Here is a 15369-nt window from a genome sequence, read left to right on the forward strand (position 1 = left end):
AATCTATGCCTGGGGGACAGAAAAGTTGTTGTGGTTGGAGGAAAATTTCAAAATTTCAGCCTGCCTTTCATGTGGCAGAGACCCTGAGTTGGCAAGCAAGGCTGGTTTTCATAACTAAATGTAGCATGCTCCAATGGCCACTGATTGCAGGTCCTATGCAGAGTGGCACCGGCCCTTTGTCCCCTGTTAAGGAAACTCAGCAGCAAAGCCACAATAGCTTTACAAATGTCTCGCGCTCCTTGCCCTTTCCCAACTGCCCAGATCAATTAGGCTTGTCCTTAGGCACAATGGTGATCCTGTGGCACATGCAGCAGCACGTGGACTGACCTTCAGAGAAGGCTGGCCTTCCAAAAACCCGTTGTGGGGTGTTTTCTGTGTAAAAGTGAACTCAAGGTTCAGAAGGCAATAAGGAGCAAGAATTTCTGGCCTGGTGGGTAGAGATTTAATCTGGGAGGGAGGGGCAGAGGTCCTGCTACACAGATTTTTCCTGCAGTTTCTCAGTGCTCTTTAACTTCCATATAAAATAAGGAAACAGTCCCTGAAGTTCCTAGAACAGACTATTGTATAATTTTATAATGCAACAGGAAGGCCATGTTTCAGAAAGGAACTGAACATTAATATCTTGCACCACAGGAAAAGCCACTAGCCTGTTGATGTGGTATAGAGATGAGGGCACCAGCACAGCCTCTGGCTCATCCAACAGCATTTTAAAGAAGAGAAGGCCCCCCCTACTCTGCTCTGAAATAAGAAAGTGCTGCGTGAGGCATCCGAGAAAGACAGCGAGTAGGAGATRTAAAACTCACCCCTTTCCTCAGGTTACATCCTCTGAGAAAGACATCTACTTCCACCTACAGAGAGGAGAGCAAGCTCTTGTTAGCATCTGCTGAACTTTGGCTGACTGGCTCAGGGGAGGAGCCTGGCACAACTCTGTCTAAAGACAACAGGAATCTTTCCCTTGACTTAACTGGAGTTGAGTGAAGCCCTAAAGTGTGTAAAAACATTAACTGACACTTTTTCAGTAGCTCGGTCTGGTGCTACAGAGTTGTACCCCCTCCACTGATTTCCTCGGGACCAGCCAGGCACAAAGGAGCTGCCCGAGGTAAGGAAGGGCATTGCAGTCTGTCCTTCCTCGGAAATGAGGTCCACCATGCTCTTGTATGATCAGCTGAAGGAGACCTTCACCGTTCCCACCTAATAGATGGCAGCTGCGTTTGGTTTTCATGCCAGTGAGCATCACGAGGAGCAAAGGAAAAAATCACAGCTCACATAGAGCAGAGGTTTCTCACTGAGCTGCTCCACTCCTGTCTGACCTGAACTGCCTCACCCTGTCCACAAAATCCTGTGAAACACAGCCAAAAAGGTTGCTGTTGGCTATGGGACRCAGGCGTTGTGATGGACTGGCTTCAGTTCCTCTTTCTGGGCTTTTTAACAGCATTCGATCTCTACTTATGATTCTGCTAAGAATCTCTGTGATAGTAGCACAAATGTAACAGACCCATCTCTTCATGGTGCAATGTCACCCCTTGGTCTGAATCTTTACCATCAGGTTAGATTAAGAGATTTCCATCTGCCTAGCAGCTACTGAAGAATATTATTCCTGTATCTGCTGACTTTCTCCTCACAGCTAAAATCTAATTTTTACAGCAAAAGAAATGACAGAGGGGAAAAAAATAGCTAGAGAAAGCTCCTGTAAATAGTACAAAGAAGTAGAAAACAAGAGAAAGAGAGCTGGGGAACAGAATGGAGACATATGTTTGCCAATTCTCTTTCAAATCTCACACTAGGACTTTAAGGTTCACTTCACCAAAGGTATTGAGACACTTCCAGGAAGTACCAGAAAATGGGGGAGAAGGAAAGAATAAAAGAAGCTGTAACTAGATTCTTTAGTTAACAGAGGCCCTAATGATGCAAACATTACCTAACAGTAAAAAAAGAGAGAGAGAGACAGTCGGACAGAGATAATGCCTCGTATTCATGTCAGTTCAGTGCCAGAGTTAATTTGAAGATATACCGACAAGTTTAGTGAATGAAGGATGTGTGAAGCAGTGAGAAGCTATAAATAAGAGGTTTGGGCTGTTTCCTGTCCATGGTCAGTAGCAGCCAGGAGCATGTGCAGTGGGGTAACCATCCACCCCATCTTGTTCATATCCTTGTTTGGATTTTGGAATTGTCCATCCAGAGATCAGACTCTGAAAAAGGACCAGTAGGTGCAAGCTGATACTCCATCCAGGAAGGTGGTATCTCATCACCTTTCTGCAGCCAAAGAGCCCCCGCGTGTACAAGCCCATGCTCTGGCATTTATGAAGAAGGCGTAAGCTGTCTCTTACATCCCCTAGGGAAAGGGTTTTCACAGAGGTAATATTACTATGGAGCAGCTGACAAACAGTAAATTCCTTCTTTGTTGGTGAGACAGTTGCTTATGGCTACCACGCTTGCAGCCTTGGTTGCTGCACCGTACCCAGCACAGGGTCTCAACCACAGTCAGAGTCAGCACTAAAAAGTAAACAGTAAAAAGGAAAAGGGGTTGGGAAGAAGGGTTATGGTGTTGGGAGGTGGAGCTCCGCAAAATGGGTTGTGAGAGAAGAAGGGAGCATGGGCTTGAGGTCTGAGTTTGGAAAGGGAATGTGCAGTGATGGAGAGTGAAGGAAATCATGAGCATCAGAGAAGCTAAAGCTGACACATTGTCATTGTGAGATAGGGAGGTGATGAATGCCAGCAGGACATGAAGCTGGRCTCCCTCTTTGTGGAGCTGGAGGCATGCCAGGCTGGGAAGGTGAGGAAGGTCCATGCCATAGAACTGGGGTTCTGCTTTAGAGATGTGGGGTTTGCAGTAGAAGCAGGGGAAGGGTCTGGATTTCAGCTGTAAATTAGCCAATCCGGGCATCCCTAAAAGTGGAAACAGGATTTCACCACCTAGTTCCACCGGAGAATGGATGGGCAGCAACAGAGGGGGAACCGGTGGGAGCCCTTGCTGGGTTCCTTCCCTGTCAGTTGGTCACAGGAGCTGGTAGCCAGTCCCACAGAGGATAATGCTCCACAGGGAAGGGATGAAATGATCCATTCCTTCAAGGAGCAACTATTACATTCAGAGTTTTGTCCCATCTGCTTCTTGGACTAGTCATATCATCCAGCCCTTGAGATCAGCTAGACCAACTAGTCCATTCACTTTCAGGAGAACATCTGCCTGGCCAAGTTCTAACATGGTCTTGCATGGTTATGCTTGGATGAGTTATCCCCTCGCCATCTCCTTTGCTCATAGGAATGGCCCAGGAACGAAGGCAGAAGTTAAGATGGCACATCAGACTGTAAGACCTTTGGAGCAGGCTCTTCCTTTGAATAAATGACCCTATCATGCCTGACACAGCAGTGCCCTAGTCACGGGCTGGCACCTTAAAGCAGTGCAGTATTGCCAATAATGAGATCGGATGTGACAAGTGCAATGACGTGCATTGTTAAGGCCCTGATCACCTTCTTGTGGTTGCTGATTTGCGATTGGCTTCCCTTATTACTGAGGTTGCGTTCAGAAGCCCCATTATGATTCTCCAACTGATGAGCACAAAAGAAGGAGAGTTACCCAATTTATCAAGATAATTCTATTTTTATGACTCAGCTTTGAGTCATCTGACTCAGAGGCTTGACCAGCTAGAGCTAATCACTGTCTTAGAAATACTCACAAGAAAAATACTCCTAAAATACTCCTAAAAAAAATCAAACTACTATTCCTAATAGACAAAAATGGAAAGGCCCAGACCCTCAGAGGCTGTTAGTTGTGTAACCCCTATTAAAGTCAGTGGAAGCGAAATGCTTAAATAGCCTTGAGGATTAAAGTCACAGGGCTTAAACTTGCTTCTTATGTGAGGTAAAGCAGACATAAGAGCTTCCTACTGAATTCAACAGATTGTGTTATCTTTGAGGAAGCCTGTGTGGGAAGGCGTAAAGTGCAGCGATGTGGACCATGTCTTTTGTTGGTGTAAATTGGTATAGCTCCATTTATTTTAATAGTGTTCAGCAGGTTTCTGTCAGCTGAGGATCTGACCCCGTCGTGTTTTTCTGTGTTGGAAGCTCATAAAACAGAGGTTGTCTTGTGTAACTTCCATATTAGCAGAGATGGAGTTTTAAAAGTCTTGCTATTTCCAACTGGCTTTCAGCTGCCATAAAAGACGGGAAAGCATGAAGAAAGTCCGGGGTTATCTCATGGGACATTGGGGTCCAAACGGGTTAAGTTGTTGCTAGAGAGACAATGCTTTGTTCAGGTTCTTTACTGGCCCACTCCTGATACAAGTAGTGTATCAGGACTACAAGTAGAAGTGCTGGCAGAAGAAGAAAAAAACATGGAAACTGAGCCTAATAGCTTCTTCCTGATGTCTCCATCCTTCCATGTCAGGGTGGGAGCAGGCAAGACTTAGCTTGCTTACGCTGTGTGTGCGTGCATGTATATGGCTGTGCTATGCAGCTCATTTGTCTAGAAATAATATTTCTACTTTGTGAAAGCGGTAACAGATCTRCAAGCTCAGTCGATAAATCCAGGTTGTAATGGCTTAATAAATTGCCCTGTGACAGCTGACGTGGGGTAAATGCTCTTAGGCAATGAAGGGTGCATGAAAATGTACTGCATCGAGACCTGGAGGAAAGGGGGGGGGTTAAGATAAATGGAATTAATTTGCTATTGCCAGGGCTTAAGAGCACTCTTGCATAATGTTTCTGGGCCTCCCTTGATGCACAGTAGCATGTTAACAGGAAAAGGTGTGCTTCAGACCTCGTRCCTCTGTGCCTGAGATAGATGATGGCCATGAGCTCTCTCTGAATTCCATCATGTTGATCCATCTGCCATACATTTTATAGGGTGGACTTGCAGCTGAAGCTTCTAAGGGCAGCAGGAGTGGAGGGTCCATCATCAAGATTTAAGACTACTAATCCCATGAAGATCTTTAAAGGGTTTCTTGTTTTAGTTATTGGTAAATGAGAATTTACTGTAGCCAAGGTGCTCACAAACGTAGGTTAAGTGCCTTGATCAGAAGCCACTTTGCTTCAATCAAGATGGCATTTTAAGAATTTCTTTAGTCRGTTTATACCCACAGATAGGGTTAGGTTCTCAGCACCCGACATTTCTGTTGTAAAACTTGCTGAGCCACCCACTAGCATGGCAATTTAGCATTTAAAATTACTTGTTTGTCAGACTCCACAATAGGGAAGGCAGGAAGGAGCCAAAGGCACCCAAGTGATTTAGGAAGTTAAGTCCCGTTTGAATGGACCTTGGATCTCTTGCCTGGTAGAACATAAACCTTAGGGGTCTTTTTTTTTTCTTGTTAACCTGTTTGAATCAAGGCTAAAACTACAGTTAAAGAGCAGGGAGAAATAAAGTGATGGCTTTTTGCCAGCCGGTCTTGTTTGTTTGTGTTTTTAATTTGTTTTTCTGTTGTTATACAAAAGGCTGAATGTGCCAAGGGTAAGTTAACACTCTTTATTCTCCTTTCATTTTTTTGTGGATCAGCAAATTGGCTTGACCTTAGGGCTCATTTTCTGAGGAACAGAATCACCCCCTAAGAAGCTGCTTTATTTCTGTCAATAATTCCCATTGACGTCATGCAGAATTTCTGCACATTAGGCCTCCGGAGCAAAGCCCTCTGGAAGTCAGCAGAGGCTTTGCCATTGGCCTCTGTGGGGTCAAGCCATCACCCTGTGTAGCCAGATTGTCTGCAGAAGACTCAACACAGCAGCAGAAGGCTGAGATAACAAATCTCTTGAAAGTCGCATTTTCGGTTCACTGTGTCAACTTCTGCAAATGCCTTCTCTTCTGTAGTTTCTGCTGCAGAAGCTTGGGTGTTGCATGTTTCTCCACTCTTCTGTCAAAGCCAACTAAGTAGTGAAAAGATAATATGTAATAGCCAATAGCCTTAAGCATGGAATGAGACGAGAAATAGCCTGATGCTGTAAAGATGCAAAAGTATATTTTTGCCACCTCCTGAGGAAAGGTCCAAGGCAGGATCAGCAATCACTACTGAAAATCCATCTCTCATCTCTCTCTGAAGACGATTTGTAAAAGAAGGTTGCTCTAGCCTCTAGTTGGGATAAAAATCCCCAGTGAAAAGGAGAAGAGAAGCCTTTTCTTTCTCTTTCCAGTAAAGGATAACAGCTTGGAGAACATCTTCCTAGGGAAAACCACATAGAAAATTTTCCCCCCCCTTCCTTTCTTAACAGAGGCAGGAATACCTAGGCCAGTACAGGATATCCACCTCTCCCATCAGCATTTTGTCCTCTCAGAAAGAAAACAACTTTATAAAATAGAAGTAAAATTAAAAGCAGAGAGAAGTGTCCCATGAAAAATAAAAATGTAAGTTTGTAAACTATGTCTATTCTGATATCTCCATGCAACATGCATGGAAATTAGTGGACAATGCATAGCTGTGTACAGTGCTGTACCGTATGTGGATTATATAATGATTTCCAATTTGTTAGTTGAGTCAACTCCAGTGTCCAGATAGTGAGATGGGGAATTAATTGTATCTTGAAATCTTACAAGCAGAGCAATTATTTCATTATTACCTCCTCCCTATTGATTACTCAATAGCTTGGCTGAGATAGCTGCCTCAACATAAAAAAATATTTTTTATCCCAATTTGGATGGGATTCAGTCCTGTTTTAGGATGTCGAGATTGTGCAAATACAAGATTAACTCCCAAATTTAGTTACCTGCTTGATTTATGATATAAGGATCTGAAGTGGCAGCATGAAGATCTAGGGCTAGGCCAGTCTGTGCCTGAAAACCCTGGCTTCATCATCTCCACAGCAGAAGGTGCTTGCTCTGTGCTGCCACATCCTCGAGGCAAGCCTCGGAAACAGGATCATGAGTGGGATAATAAAAAGCTTTTAAATAACATCTAGGAAGCCTCCTTGACCGGAATGAGGAGAAGAGCAGCTGTTGCTGTGGGCAAATTCAGCATGAGTCACACAGCAACTAGCCTTTTGGATAGGTCATGTCTTCTGGCCAATATAAAAGCAAAGCACTGGATAAATCTATCACTGAGAAAATGAGGTTTCAGCTGTCTTCTGTTGAAGAGGCCTGGAGAAATCTCTGTTAGTCATTTGCTCCTGCTCCAGCAGTGGTAGGCCACGTGAAAGGACCCAAGATCCTTAAAGAGGATTTGGAGACCTCAAGGTTTCTTGACTGATTGAAGCTAATCTGAGCCCGCATTTTCACTGAGGGCACCGGAGACAGGGCTGAAGGCACTGTCCGGACTTTATAAATAATGCCAGGAGCTGCGGCATAGCCCAGGATTAGAGGCGGTGACTCCCAGAGCGGTTATTCTGGCCAGCACGCCATTTCCCATGCTTGGGGCGATCAGACTCAGGCAGACCCTTTACGTCGCAATATATCTCCAGGCCCCTTTGTATTTCCTTGATCTAAATCCTTCAGCCTTCCTCAAAACCAAGGCGTTCTCAGGCCAACTCTTGTCCAACTGAGCTGCTTATACTGGGCTAGAGAAGTTCAGTGGCTGGTCAAGACTGCCAATCCTCAGCAGTTATTAACGAGCAGGGATACCTCGATCAGAGTCATTATCGCTGAGGGGTATGATATGTGTATTTAATGAAGCAGCATATTCAGCTCTGAGTTAATCACTGCCTCCAGCATCGTGACTGCATTTTCCTGTGTGGATCAGCTGGACAGTGCACCAGTTTTATGAGAAAGACATTTTTTTCTCGGGGCTGACATTATTTGAAAGTATAAAGGGCTAATAGCCACAGCACAGAAGCCTCGTAGCCTCTGGTCATTGCTTAGTCTTGCTTTTCCCACTGAAATGCCCCTTCTCCTTGCCTCTGTCTCAGAAACTCTGGTTCTATCTTGAACACACTTTTCCTACGGTCTGACAAAGTGGACTGTGGTTTTGCTCAGCGGACATAGCACACAAATGCTGTGGGTAATGACGGGTCCTTCCCCGTCATTACAGTAAACTCTGAATTTGGCCCACTGTTGACACCCTAAAATTTTTGTCCAGCTCCCCAGCTGCTGGCACAGGTCTTCACATCACAGCAGCTGTCTAACCAGCTCTGCACTTCATCCCTAATCTCCCCTCTCCTTTTTGAAGGGCCAGCCTGCATTCCCAAGTATCAACAGCACATTAAATATGTGCTGTAAAACGATTGCAAAAAGCCGCCTTCTCTTTCAAAGCAAATGCAATCTCTTTGCCTTCTCTATTCCCCCGTTAGCCTTTCGGCCCTTGCACTTGTCAGTGCCTAAATCAGTGAGTGCTCAGGAGCAGCTTTGACTCAGAGGGCAATAAATGGCACTCGCATGATATAATCAGTGCTTTGAAAGTCACAGGCCTGATTCCTGTCGAGAAGGGAGACATTCACACCCATGCATAGGAAGTGCTAAATGCTCCATGACCAGCAAGACAAGTACTTTGCACTCATTTTGCACGGGCGTGAATATCCATCTAAAGTGCAAAATAATAGAAATCAAATTCAAAGGTGCCTCTACATTTGTGGAAAACAGCCTTCCTCATGTACTTCAGGACATTACTTTAGTACAGTGTGATAAGTACGATTTTTCCCAGTCTTGCTAGCTCAGCACCTTTAAGGATTCTCCATAATGGGCAGGCTTCTGCCATCTGAACATGGGCATCTTGTACCCTTTAAGAGGCCTGTGGCTATCCCAAAGATCTGCACAGCACTGATGGAAATGATACAGGGCCTGTAGGAAACCCGCATCCTCCTAGAACAACAGCTAGAGACCAGACAGAATACCTGACAGTGCCTAAAAAGGCACTGGAAGCCTACATTTAAACTGCTTAATCTTGCCAAGTGTCTGCTTTTTAGATTGTCCTCAGTTAAGCAGTCCTCAGTTAATTGAACTAAGTGTAGATGCTTACAACATGGATGGATGGCTACATCGCATCTATGGAGAGTTGCTCCATATAGTAGACTTAAGGCATGATTCATCTCGTCCTCAAGTAAACTTCTGAAATAAGTGACGTGAAATTCTGTTATTGAGTATGATGAATTAAAGAAAAGCACAAAAGTGTTTGTTTGGGTAAAAAAGGTTTCCATCCCTCATTGGCTGGAGGCAGAACCAGTGTCTCAGCAGTTGATGACTGACAGCACATGTAGAAGGGATTGGCCTTGAGGGGAAAAGCAAATAGCCTATGTCTAATGCAGTCACTAAGGGGGGGAGCAGAGAAGGACCACTTGGCTAGATGTGACAGCATCAAAGCTGAGGAAAACCACCTCACTGCCATATCTTGTGTGGACGTGAGCAGGGCAAGCTGCCTGTAGAAAGACAGCGAAACAGGCTTTTGTATACAAGATAGTGAAAGGGAAGAGAATAGAAAAAGTAGTGTTGTAATGCTGCTTTTCCTGCTGAAAATGGCTTTTCTAAACATAGCCTATATTAGTCTTTCAACCCTGACACATTGTGGGGTCTGCTCTTTATGAAAAAAAGTCTTCTAGTGAGATGTTACACCTCATCTCTACCTAGTGCCTGTCATCTAAAGGGTAAAGCATCTTACATAAACAGGAATTTTATTTCCCAACATTATAACAGCTATTCTGAGTCTGAATTGGATCGATCAGGAAGGTAGAAACCCCATTACCAAGTGCTGCATATCATAAGGAAGAGGAAGTCTCTCAACAGCCAGACGGGGCTGCTTTCCAAATGTGTCCCTGAGTTGCCTGTCAAAGAGGATTCAAGGAGAGAACAACACTGCAATCAACAGTGAAACTGCTTCTCTCTTTGAAAAATCTAGCCTAGTTTAGACTTATGTAGCTCAGGTAATGGTAGCAAGAAGCCTAGGCAGCAAGAAAGTACCATGAGTTACTTTGTAAGATAAGAATCATCTCATGAGTTGCAGGACATCTGCAGTAGTATGTCTCCAGCTAGACTGGGTTTCCCAGGTTCTCTGCGTAGCTGGTGGGGAAAGGGGCACTTTTACAATACATCTGCTCTGCTTTAGGTGTCTACGTGCAGATGAGACAGATCACATCCTGGACTCTGTTGACTATATTGACTATATCTCCACTGGCTAGAAAGGGGGTCCTGGGGGCTAGCTCAGGAGAAGATGATGACCTCATAGGTATCAAGATTTAGAGTCCCACCTACAGGGACTAGCCTGTGCCATTCTAGCCTGTGCTAATACAGCTTCATTGTAGGAACCCACTTGAGTTTGGTCCCAGATAGTGCATCCAAATCTGTTCCAATGCAACAGAGACATTCCCATGTTGCAGGAGATCCCAGACTGCAATTCGTTATTGCCATGTCCACAAAGCAATACATAAAAATATCTTTTCTCCAGGCAAAGCAAAAAGTGGCTGGGGTGGCAGCAACTGCTCAAATAGACAAATATCTCCCAGCACAGAGCCAATAACTGTTCTGTTCTTGCTACCACCACCTCAGGTTGTCCTGCTACCACCACTTTAGAGGAGGAGCTGCAGGAACCAGCTGTTGTCCGTGTGTGTGATTCATCTCTGGGCAGTTACAAGCCACAACCATATTAGAGAAGAAGACAGGGCTAGATTCTACAAAAAATGCAGTAGTTGCCACTGCTTGTGGAAAAAGTGCTGATATATTTGGTCACCCAGACTTGAGGTTTCTGCTGCCAGACAACTGTGTTCAACAGTTTCCTCTCTGTAACATTAGTAGCTCTACAAATTCAGTTTGGAAATGCCTGCCTGAGAGCCCCTTTTATGCAGAACTCACATGCACTTTTTGTCAGCAGCCTTTCCCTGTCCCGTAACGTATTCCAGTTCCTCATGATGTGCTCCAGCCTCATACTTCTGCTGTAGTTTCAACGCAACCATCCAGGAAAGATTCCCCAAGGTTCAATCCCCCCGCCAAAGTAAATCCACGTTTGGGGAGCGTGCGATTGAGATGCATCAAGATTGGTCCCTTAAATCTACCCCTTCGTCTGTGAGCTGCTGAATTAGGGTCAAACCCTGCTGGGCACACTCACACCAGTAAATCCCCACTGGCTGTGGATGCACAAAGCGGGCAAGCAGGCTTTGGGCAGAAGAGATGAGGTGTGCCAATGTCACGCAGCCCGTGCGCGTGTAATAGCGGAGAGGAGCAGAGAGCATAGGGAAGCCATAGGGAGGAAGCTGCCACATCGTGGGCCCTTGTCGGCTCAGCTCTGTGTCACCTTCCCTCCCGCAGGGTTAACTGTCTGCTCTGCCTCCACCTTCCCCCCCCTCCCACCCCGCAGCAAATTTCTGCTTATGCCATCTGGCTCGCAGGAGGGAGCTGATGTGCATATAAACTGATTAGCAGGAGCACATGAGGATCCCCAGCGTGACATACTGGCGGGTGCTAGGGGAGGGCTGAATTAATTTTGAGTGATCGGTGGGGACAAGTGTCTCTCTCAAACATGTGGCACCGAGAAAACACTTTCTGCGCTTCTTTTTTAACCAGTGTGTTACATAGCAACTGTTTTCAGCAGGAGAGGGGAACAGGGAGAAATGAGAGCTTGTCACTGGTGCAAATCGATAATGCTCTGAATTCAGTGTAATGCACACGCACAGCACCAGGGAAGCAGCGCAGTGTGCAGGGAGCTTGTTAAGGAGCACTATGAGCCAGACTGATGCCCTTGCCTTGGTAAGAGCAGGGTGTTACCCAAGCAGACTCACCGAAATCAATGAGGCTGTTGCCAGCTCATCATCTCGAAGATGCTTAGACAGCAGCAATGCAACCAGTGTCTTCCTGGAAAACATTTTCTGGAGGAGAGGAAGCTATTGCTAGAGGAAGGAGGCCTTGCACACACAAGGCTCCCAGGTGTACAGGTCCAGCTGTGGCTGCACTTGGATGCATCAGGTGCTGGTGCAAAGGCCAATGCTAGCGTGTCTCTTTGGGCAGCTGATTTCCACCTTCGAGTTTTGCAGTGGACTTGGCCCCTGAGAATCAGAGGTAAATTTCCCATCCATTTTTTTCTTCTTTTCTAAGCTGACCATTCCCATTAACTGCAAAATGTCCCACTTCTGTGCTGCAGTGAAATCTTCACACAGCAGGTTATTGTGTTTAATTATTCATTTTCTGAGGAAAAACAATCCTCCTTCCCCTTTCAGATCTGTTCCCTTCCAAGGCAATCAAATCTCTCCATGCTCATTAGTGTCCGCCCTGCTTCTCCTCTTTACTCTTTTCTTTATTTAAAAAAAAAGATACATCATCAGCCTTTTTTTAACTGAGCATTCACAGTTCTTTGTAGACTTGGCCTTCTTCAAACCCCTGTCTCCAAACCCCTTTAGTTTTTACCATATCTACCAGGCCATAAGGTGATCTGTACTGACTTTGCTTTCAAGAGCTAATTCATATAGGTTTGGGGAGTTGGTTTTTTATCCCCTGGGAAGTCTGCCTGTTTAAGTCAGAGCCTTCATTGCTTCAGGTTCAGGGGTCCAGGTAATACTAGCAGGCAGCGCCACTGGGACTCGAAGGGGCTTGGAAATTTGTCTCTGGAGTGGTGCAGCAGGAGAACTCTTACCCTTCTCGTGCTGGCTGAGGTGCACGTTGTACACATTATGCTGCTGTGCAGCGTGCACGTTGAAATTGTGCACAGAGCAATTCGTGCACAGACTGAATTTGTGCACAGGGTGTTGAATACAGCCTGCAATTTCCCTTTCCCTCTGGAGGCTGGTATCTATAAGGAATCTGAAGATATACCTATATCAGAAAGTGCATCGCGGTCCCCCAGAAGGGAAGGGATGCCCACGTCACTCAGGGTTCATCAGGATGCTGACTTCAGTGGTAAAACTAGCTTAAAAAAATCCCCACTCATTCTCCATTGCTTGTTTTCGCCTCTCTGGTGCCCACCACCTCCATTGTGCTGACCCAAGGGCTCGTGGGCTGCACATAAACCAGCTCGCTGAATTGATCTCAGTTCAAAGTAGCACCTTTTTGGAGGGTTCTTCCGAACCAGTGCAGCGGTTTACTACAAAGCTCGGCCGCACACGCCAAGCACTGGCACAGCAGAGAGGCCGGGTTGCACATCATGGCAGGGCCTCTTGGCATCAGCTTTGCCACTGAGGCACCTTCCCATAGACGTACATCCAAAATCTACAGAGAGCGGCACCGTGCTGACGGGGATCATAGTTCAGCGTATCAGCCCGTCACCACTCAGCAGGGTTTCTGCGCTTGAGTGCTTCGCTAGGCTAACACAGTCAAACGGCATCCCGACCTGAGCTGGCTCGCTCAAGTAGGCATGCTGCGCTCACCGTGCAGGGGTCAGCACACGTCGAGCAAGCCAGATCCTGCCTGCCCCCGGCAAGCTAGACAGGCCTTTTGGCTTTCTGTGGGAGAGCTCATTCCATAAAAAATACAGGTTCTTCAAAAACGAATCCCAAAGTTACACAGAGGGCAAAGTTTACTGTGATTTGGTGTGTTTACGATGGAAACATTCTGCAATTCACCACTGTCCATTTCTTCTCTTACAGGTCGGCTGCAAAGCTGTGATGGTTTTCTTTCAGTACTGCGTCATGGCCAACTTCTTCTGGCTGCTTGTGGAAGGCTTGTATCTTCACACCCTGTTGGTCATCTCCTTCTTTTCAGAGAGGAAGTACTTTTGGTGGTACATCTTGATTGGCTGGGGTATGCCTCTTCTCAAACCCGAATGCCAGGAGGTGATCCTGGCAGGCATTTTTAACAGCAGTTATGGGGTGTGGTGGTGAGGATGGGGGTTTATTGACAATCACCAGGAGACTCTGTCCCGCCTGCAAACTCTGTCTGACTCTGAGCCACAGCTGCTAGATTAGGTCCTGGACAGCCGCACTCATGTTCTTCCACCTGGCTGGGCGGGTATCCCGAAGTCAGTATCATGCATGGTCCTTAAATTGTAAGGGTGGATCCCAGAGCAAAGCTGGGCTCCTGGACTGAGCTCTTCCAACAGACACTGGAATCCCTCACTCTCTCCCCTCATTCGGTCTAGCTGTCCACAGAGATCCCATTGCACATCCCTATGTGCTAATGCTGATAACCTTCTGCTTACTGCATTCATGATTTCTCCATCTTTAATGTGAATCCGGTCTCACACACACACAAAACAATATAAAATAAAATAAGGAAGACAAAATGAAACTGCACAAGTTGCCCACAGCTGAAATGCTAATTTATGCAAATTAATCCTACCAGACTAGCTTTTCTTCTTTCTCCCAAGAGACAACGGAGATCTCTTTTCTCCTTTAAGCTTTCTAGCTTAAGGTTTATATATAAGCAGGCAAAATGGCTCTCTGTTCCATGTTCTTGATAGCTGAAACCAGGAAATAATTAGAGTGGGGAATAATCTTGAAAAGTAAAAAAAGCGTTTGTGTCATGTACAGGGACATGGCACATTAATCCTGGACTCAGGATTTGATCAGCTAGCCATAGAGTAACTTCCATCAAAAGTGACAGGAGTTATGCTTGGGTTCACACTGCTGAAGAGAGATCGTTCTCTGTGCTATAAGCATGAGAAAAGGTGATGTTAGCAGGCTTTGTTTCAGATGAGGTTAATCAGGTCAGACCTTCTTTAAACCCGCCTTGCTCACAGGTACTCTTTCTCTGAGCACTGTAGAGCTGGAAGATTTTAAAGAAATCTTTGTGGAGCTAATGATTTTAAATCAAAGGAAATCTCTTGCACTTATATGTATATGAACAATTCTTACATATACTGTAGACACCTTGAGAAATTCTGAGGTTGTTTGGGTGAGGAAGGACAATTCAAATAAAGAATGGGTGCTTGAAGGAACTTTTGTCATTTCATTCATCCATCATTTTCGAGAGCTTCAGTGATGGATCTGAAATGCATCATGCAAGAACTGATGATTTGGACACCCTCATTATAGTTCTTATTGTTTGCATTACCTTTGCACTTAGAAATCACAACAGACAACATGAAATACTGTGAGTAACACAGAACAAGGAGAAGTTTCCTTCCTGGAGCATTTCCTGTCTAAATGTAATCAAAAACAACAGACAGAGCTAGAAAAAAAGAGGGACTACAAGGGCATAACATGACCGCCCTAGTCAGACAGTAGATCATGGAGCGAGGGGCAGAAATAGATTCATCTGACCAACTACAGACATCTAGTCACTCCAGGCTCCCCTTTTATAGATAGTGGAGATACAGTCAATACAGTCAAGGTGATCGAGCGAATATTTCTTGTCCTAAAACAAACATCTAAAGTAGCTCAGAACTGTGTCTTAGAAGTACATACTTCTCTCCACTGATGCTAAAGAGAGCCTGTGGTGACTGGCTTAGATGCAGATGTTGCACACTATAGATGTCTCAAATGAGATGGGATGACGCCTATTCCTTGTGTTTCACCATCATCAGTTTTTTGTAGGCATTGCAACAGAAGGATAAATCAGGTAGGGAGCAGTTTACAGGAAACTCATCTTACATGGTCAGTGAG

The 15369-nt window shown here is 45.4% G+C and overlaps 1 protein-coding gene across 1 annotated transcript in view; it reads left to right on the forward strand.

Moving 5' to 3' along the window:
• The window catches only part of LOC112969366 (vasoactive intestinal polypeptide receptor-like), a 78993-nt gene that overhangs the window by 47288 nt on the left and 16336 nt on the right, over positions 1 to 15369 (forward strand). Inside the window, exon 7 of the mRNA XM_026072603.1 lies at positions 13414 to 13567. Coding sequence (XP_025928388.1) covers positions 13414 to 13567 — 154 coding nt within the window. The remainder of the gene's footprint in view (positions 1 to 13413; positions 13568 to 15369) is intronic.

Source organism: Apteryx rowi, unplaced genomic scaffold (genome assembly GCF_003343035.1).
Source record: "Apteryx rowi isolate R43461 unplaced genomic scaffold, aptRow1 scaffold_109, whole genome shotgun sequence".
Taxonomy (NCBI): Eukaryota; Metazoa; Chordata; class Aves; order Apterygiformes; family Apterygidae; genus Apteryx; species Apteryx rowi.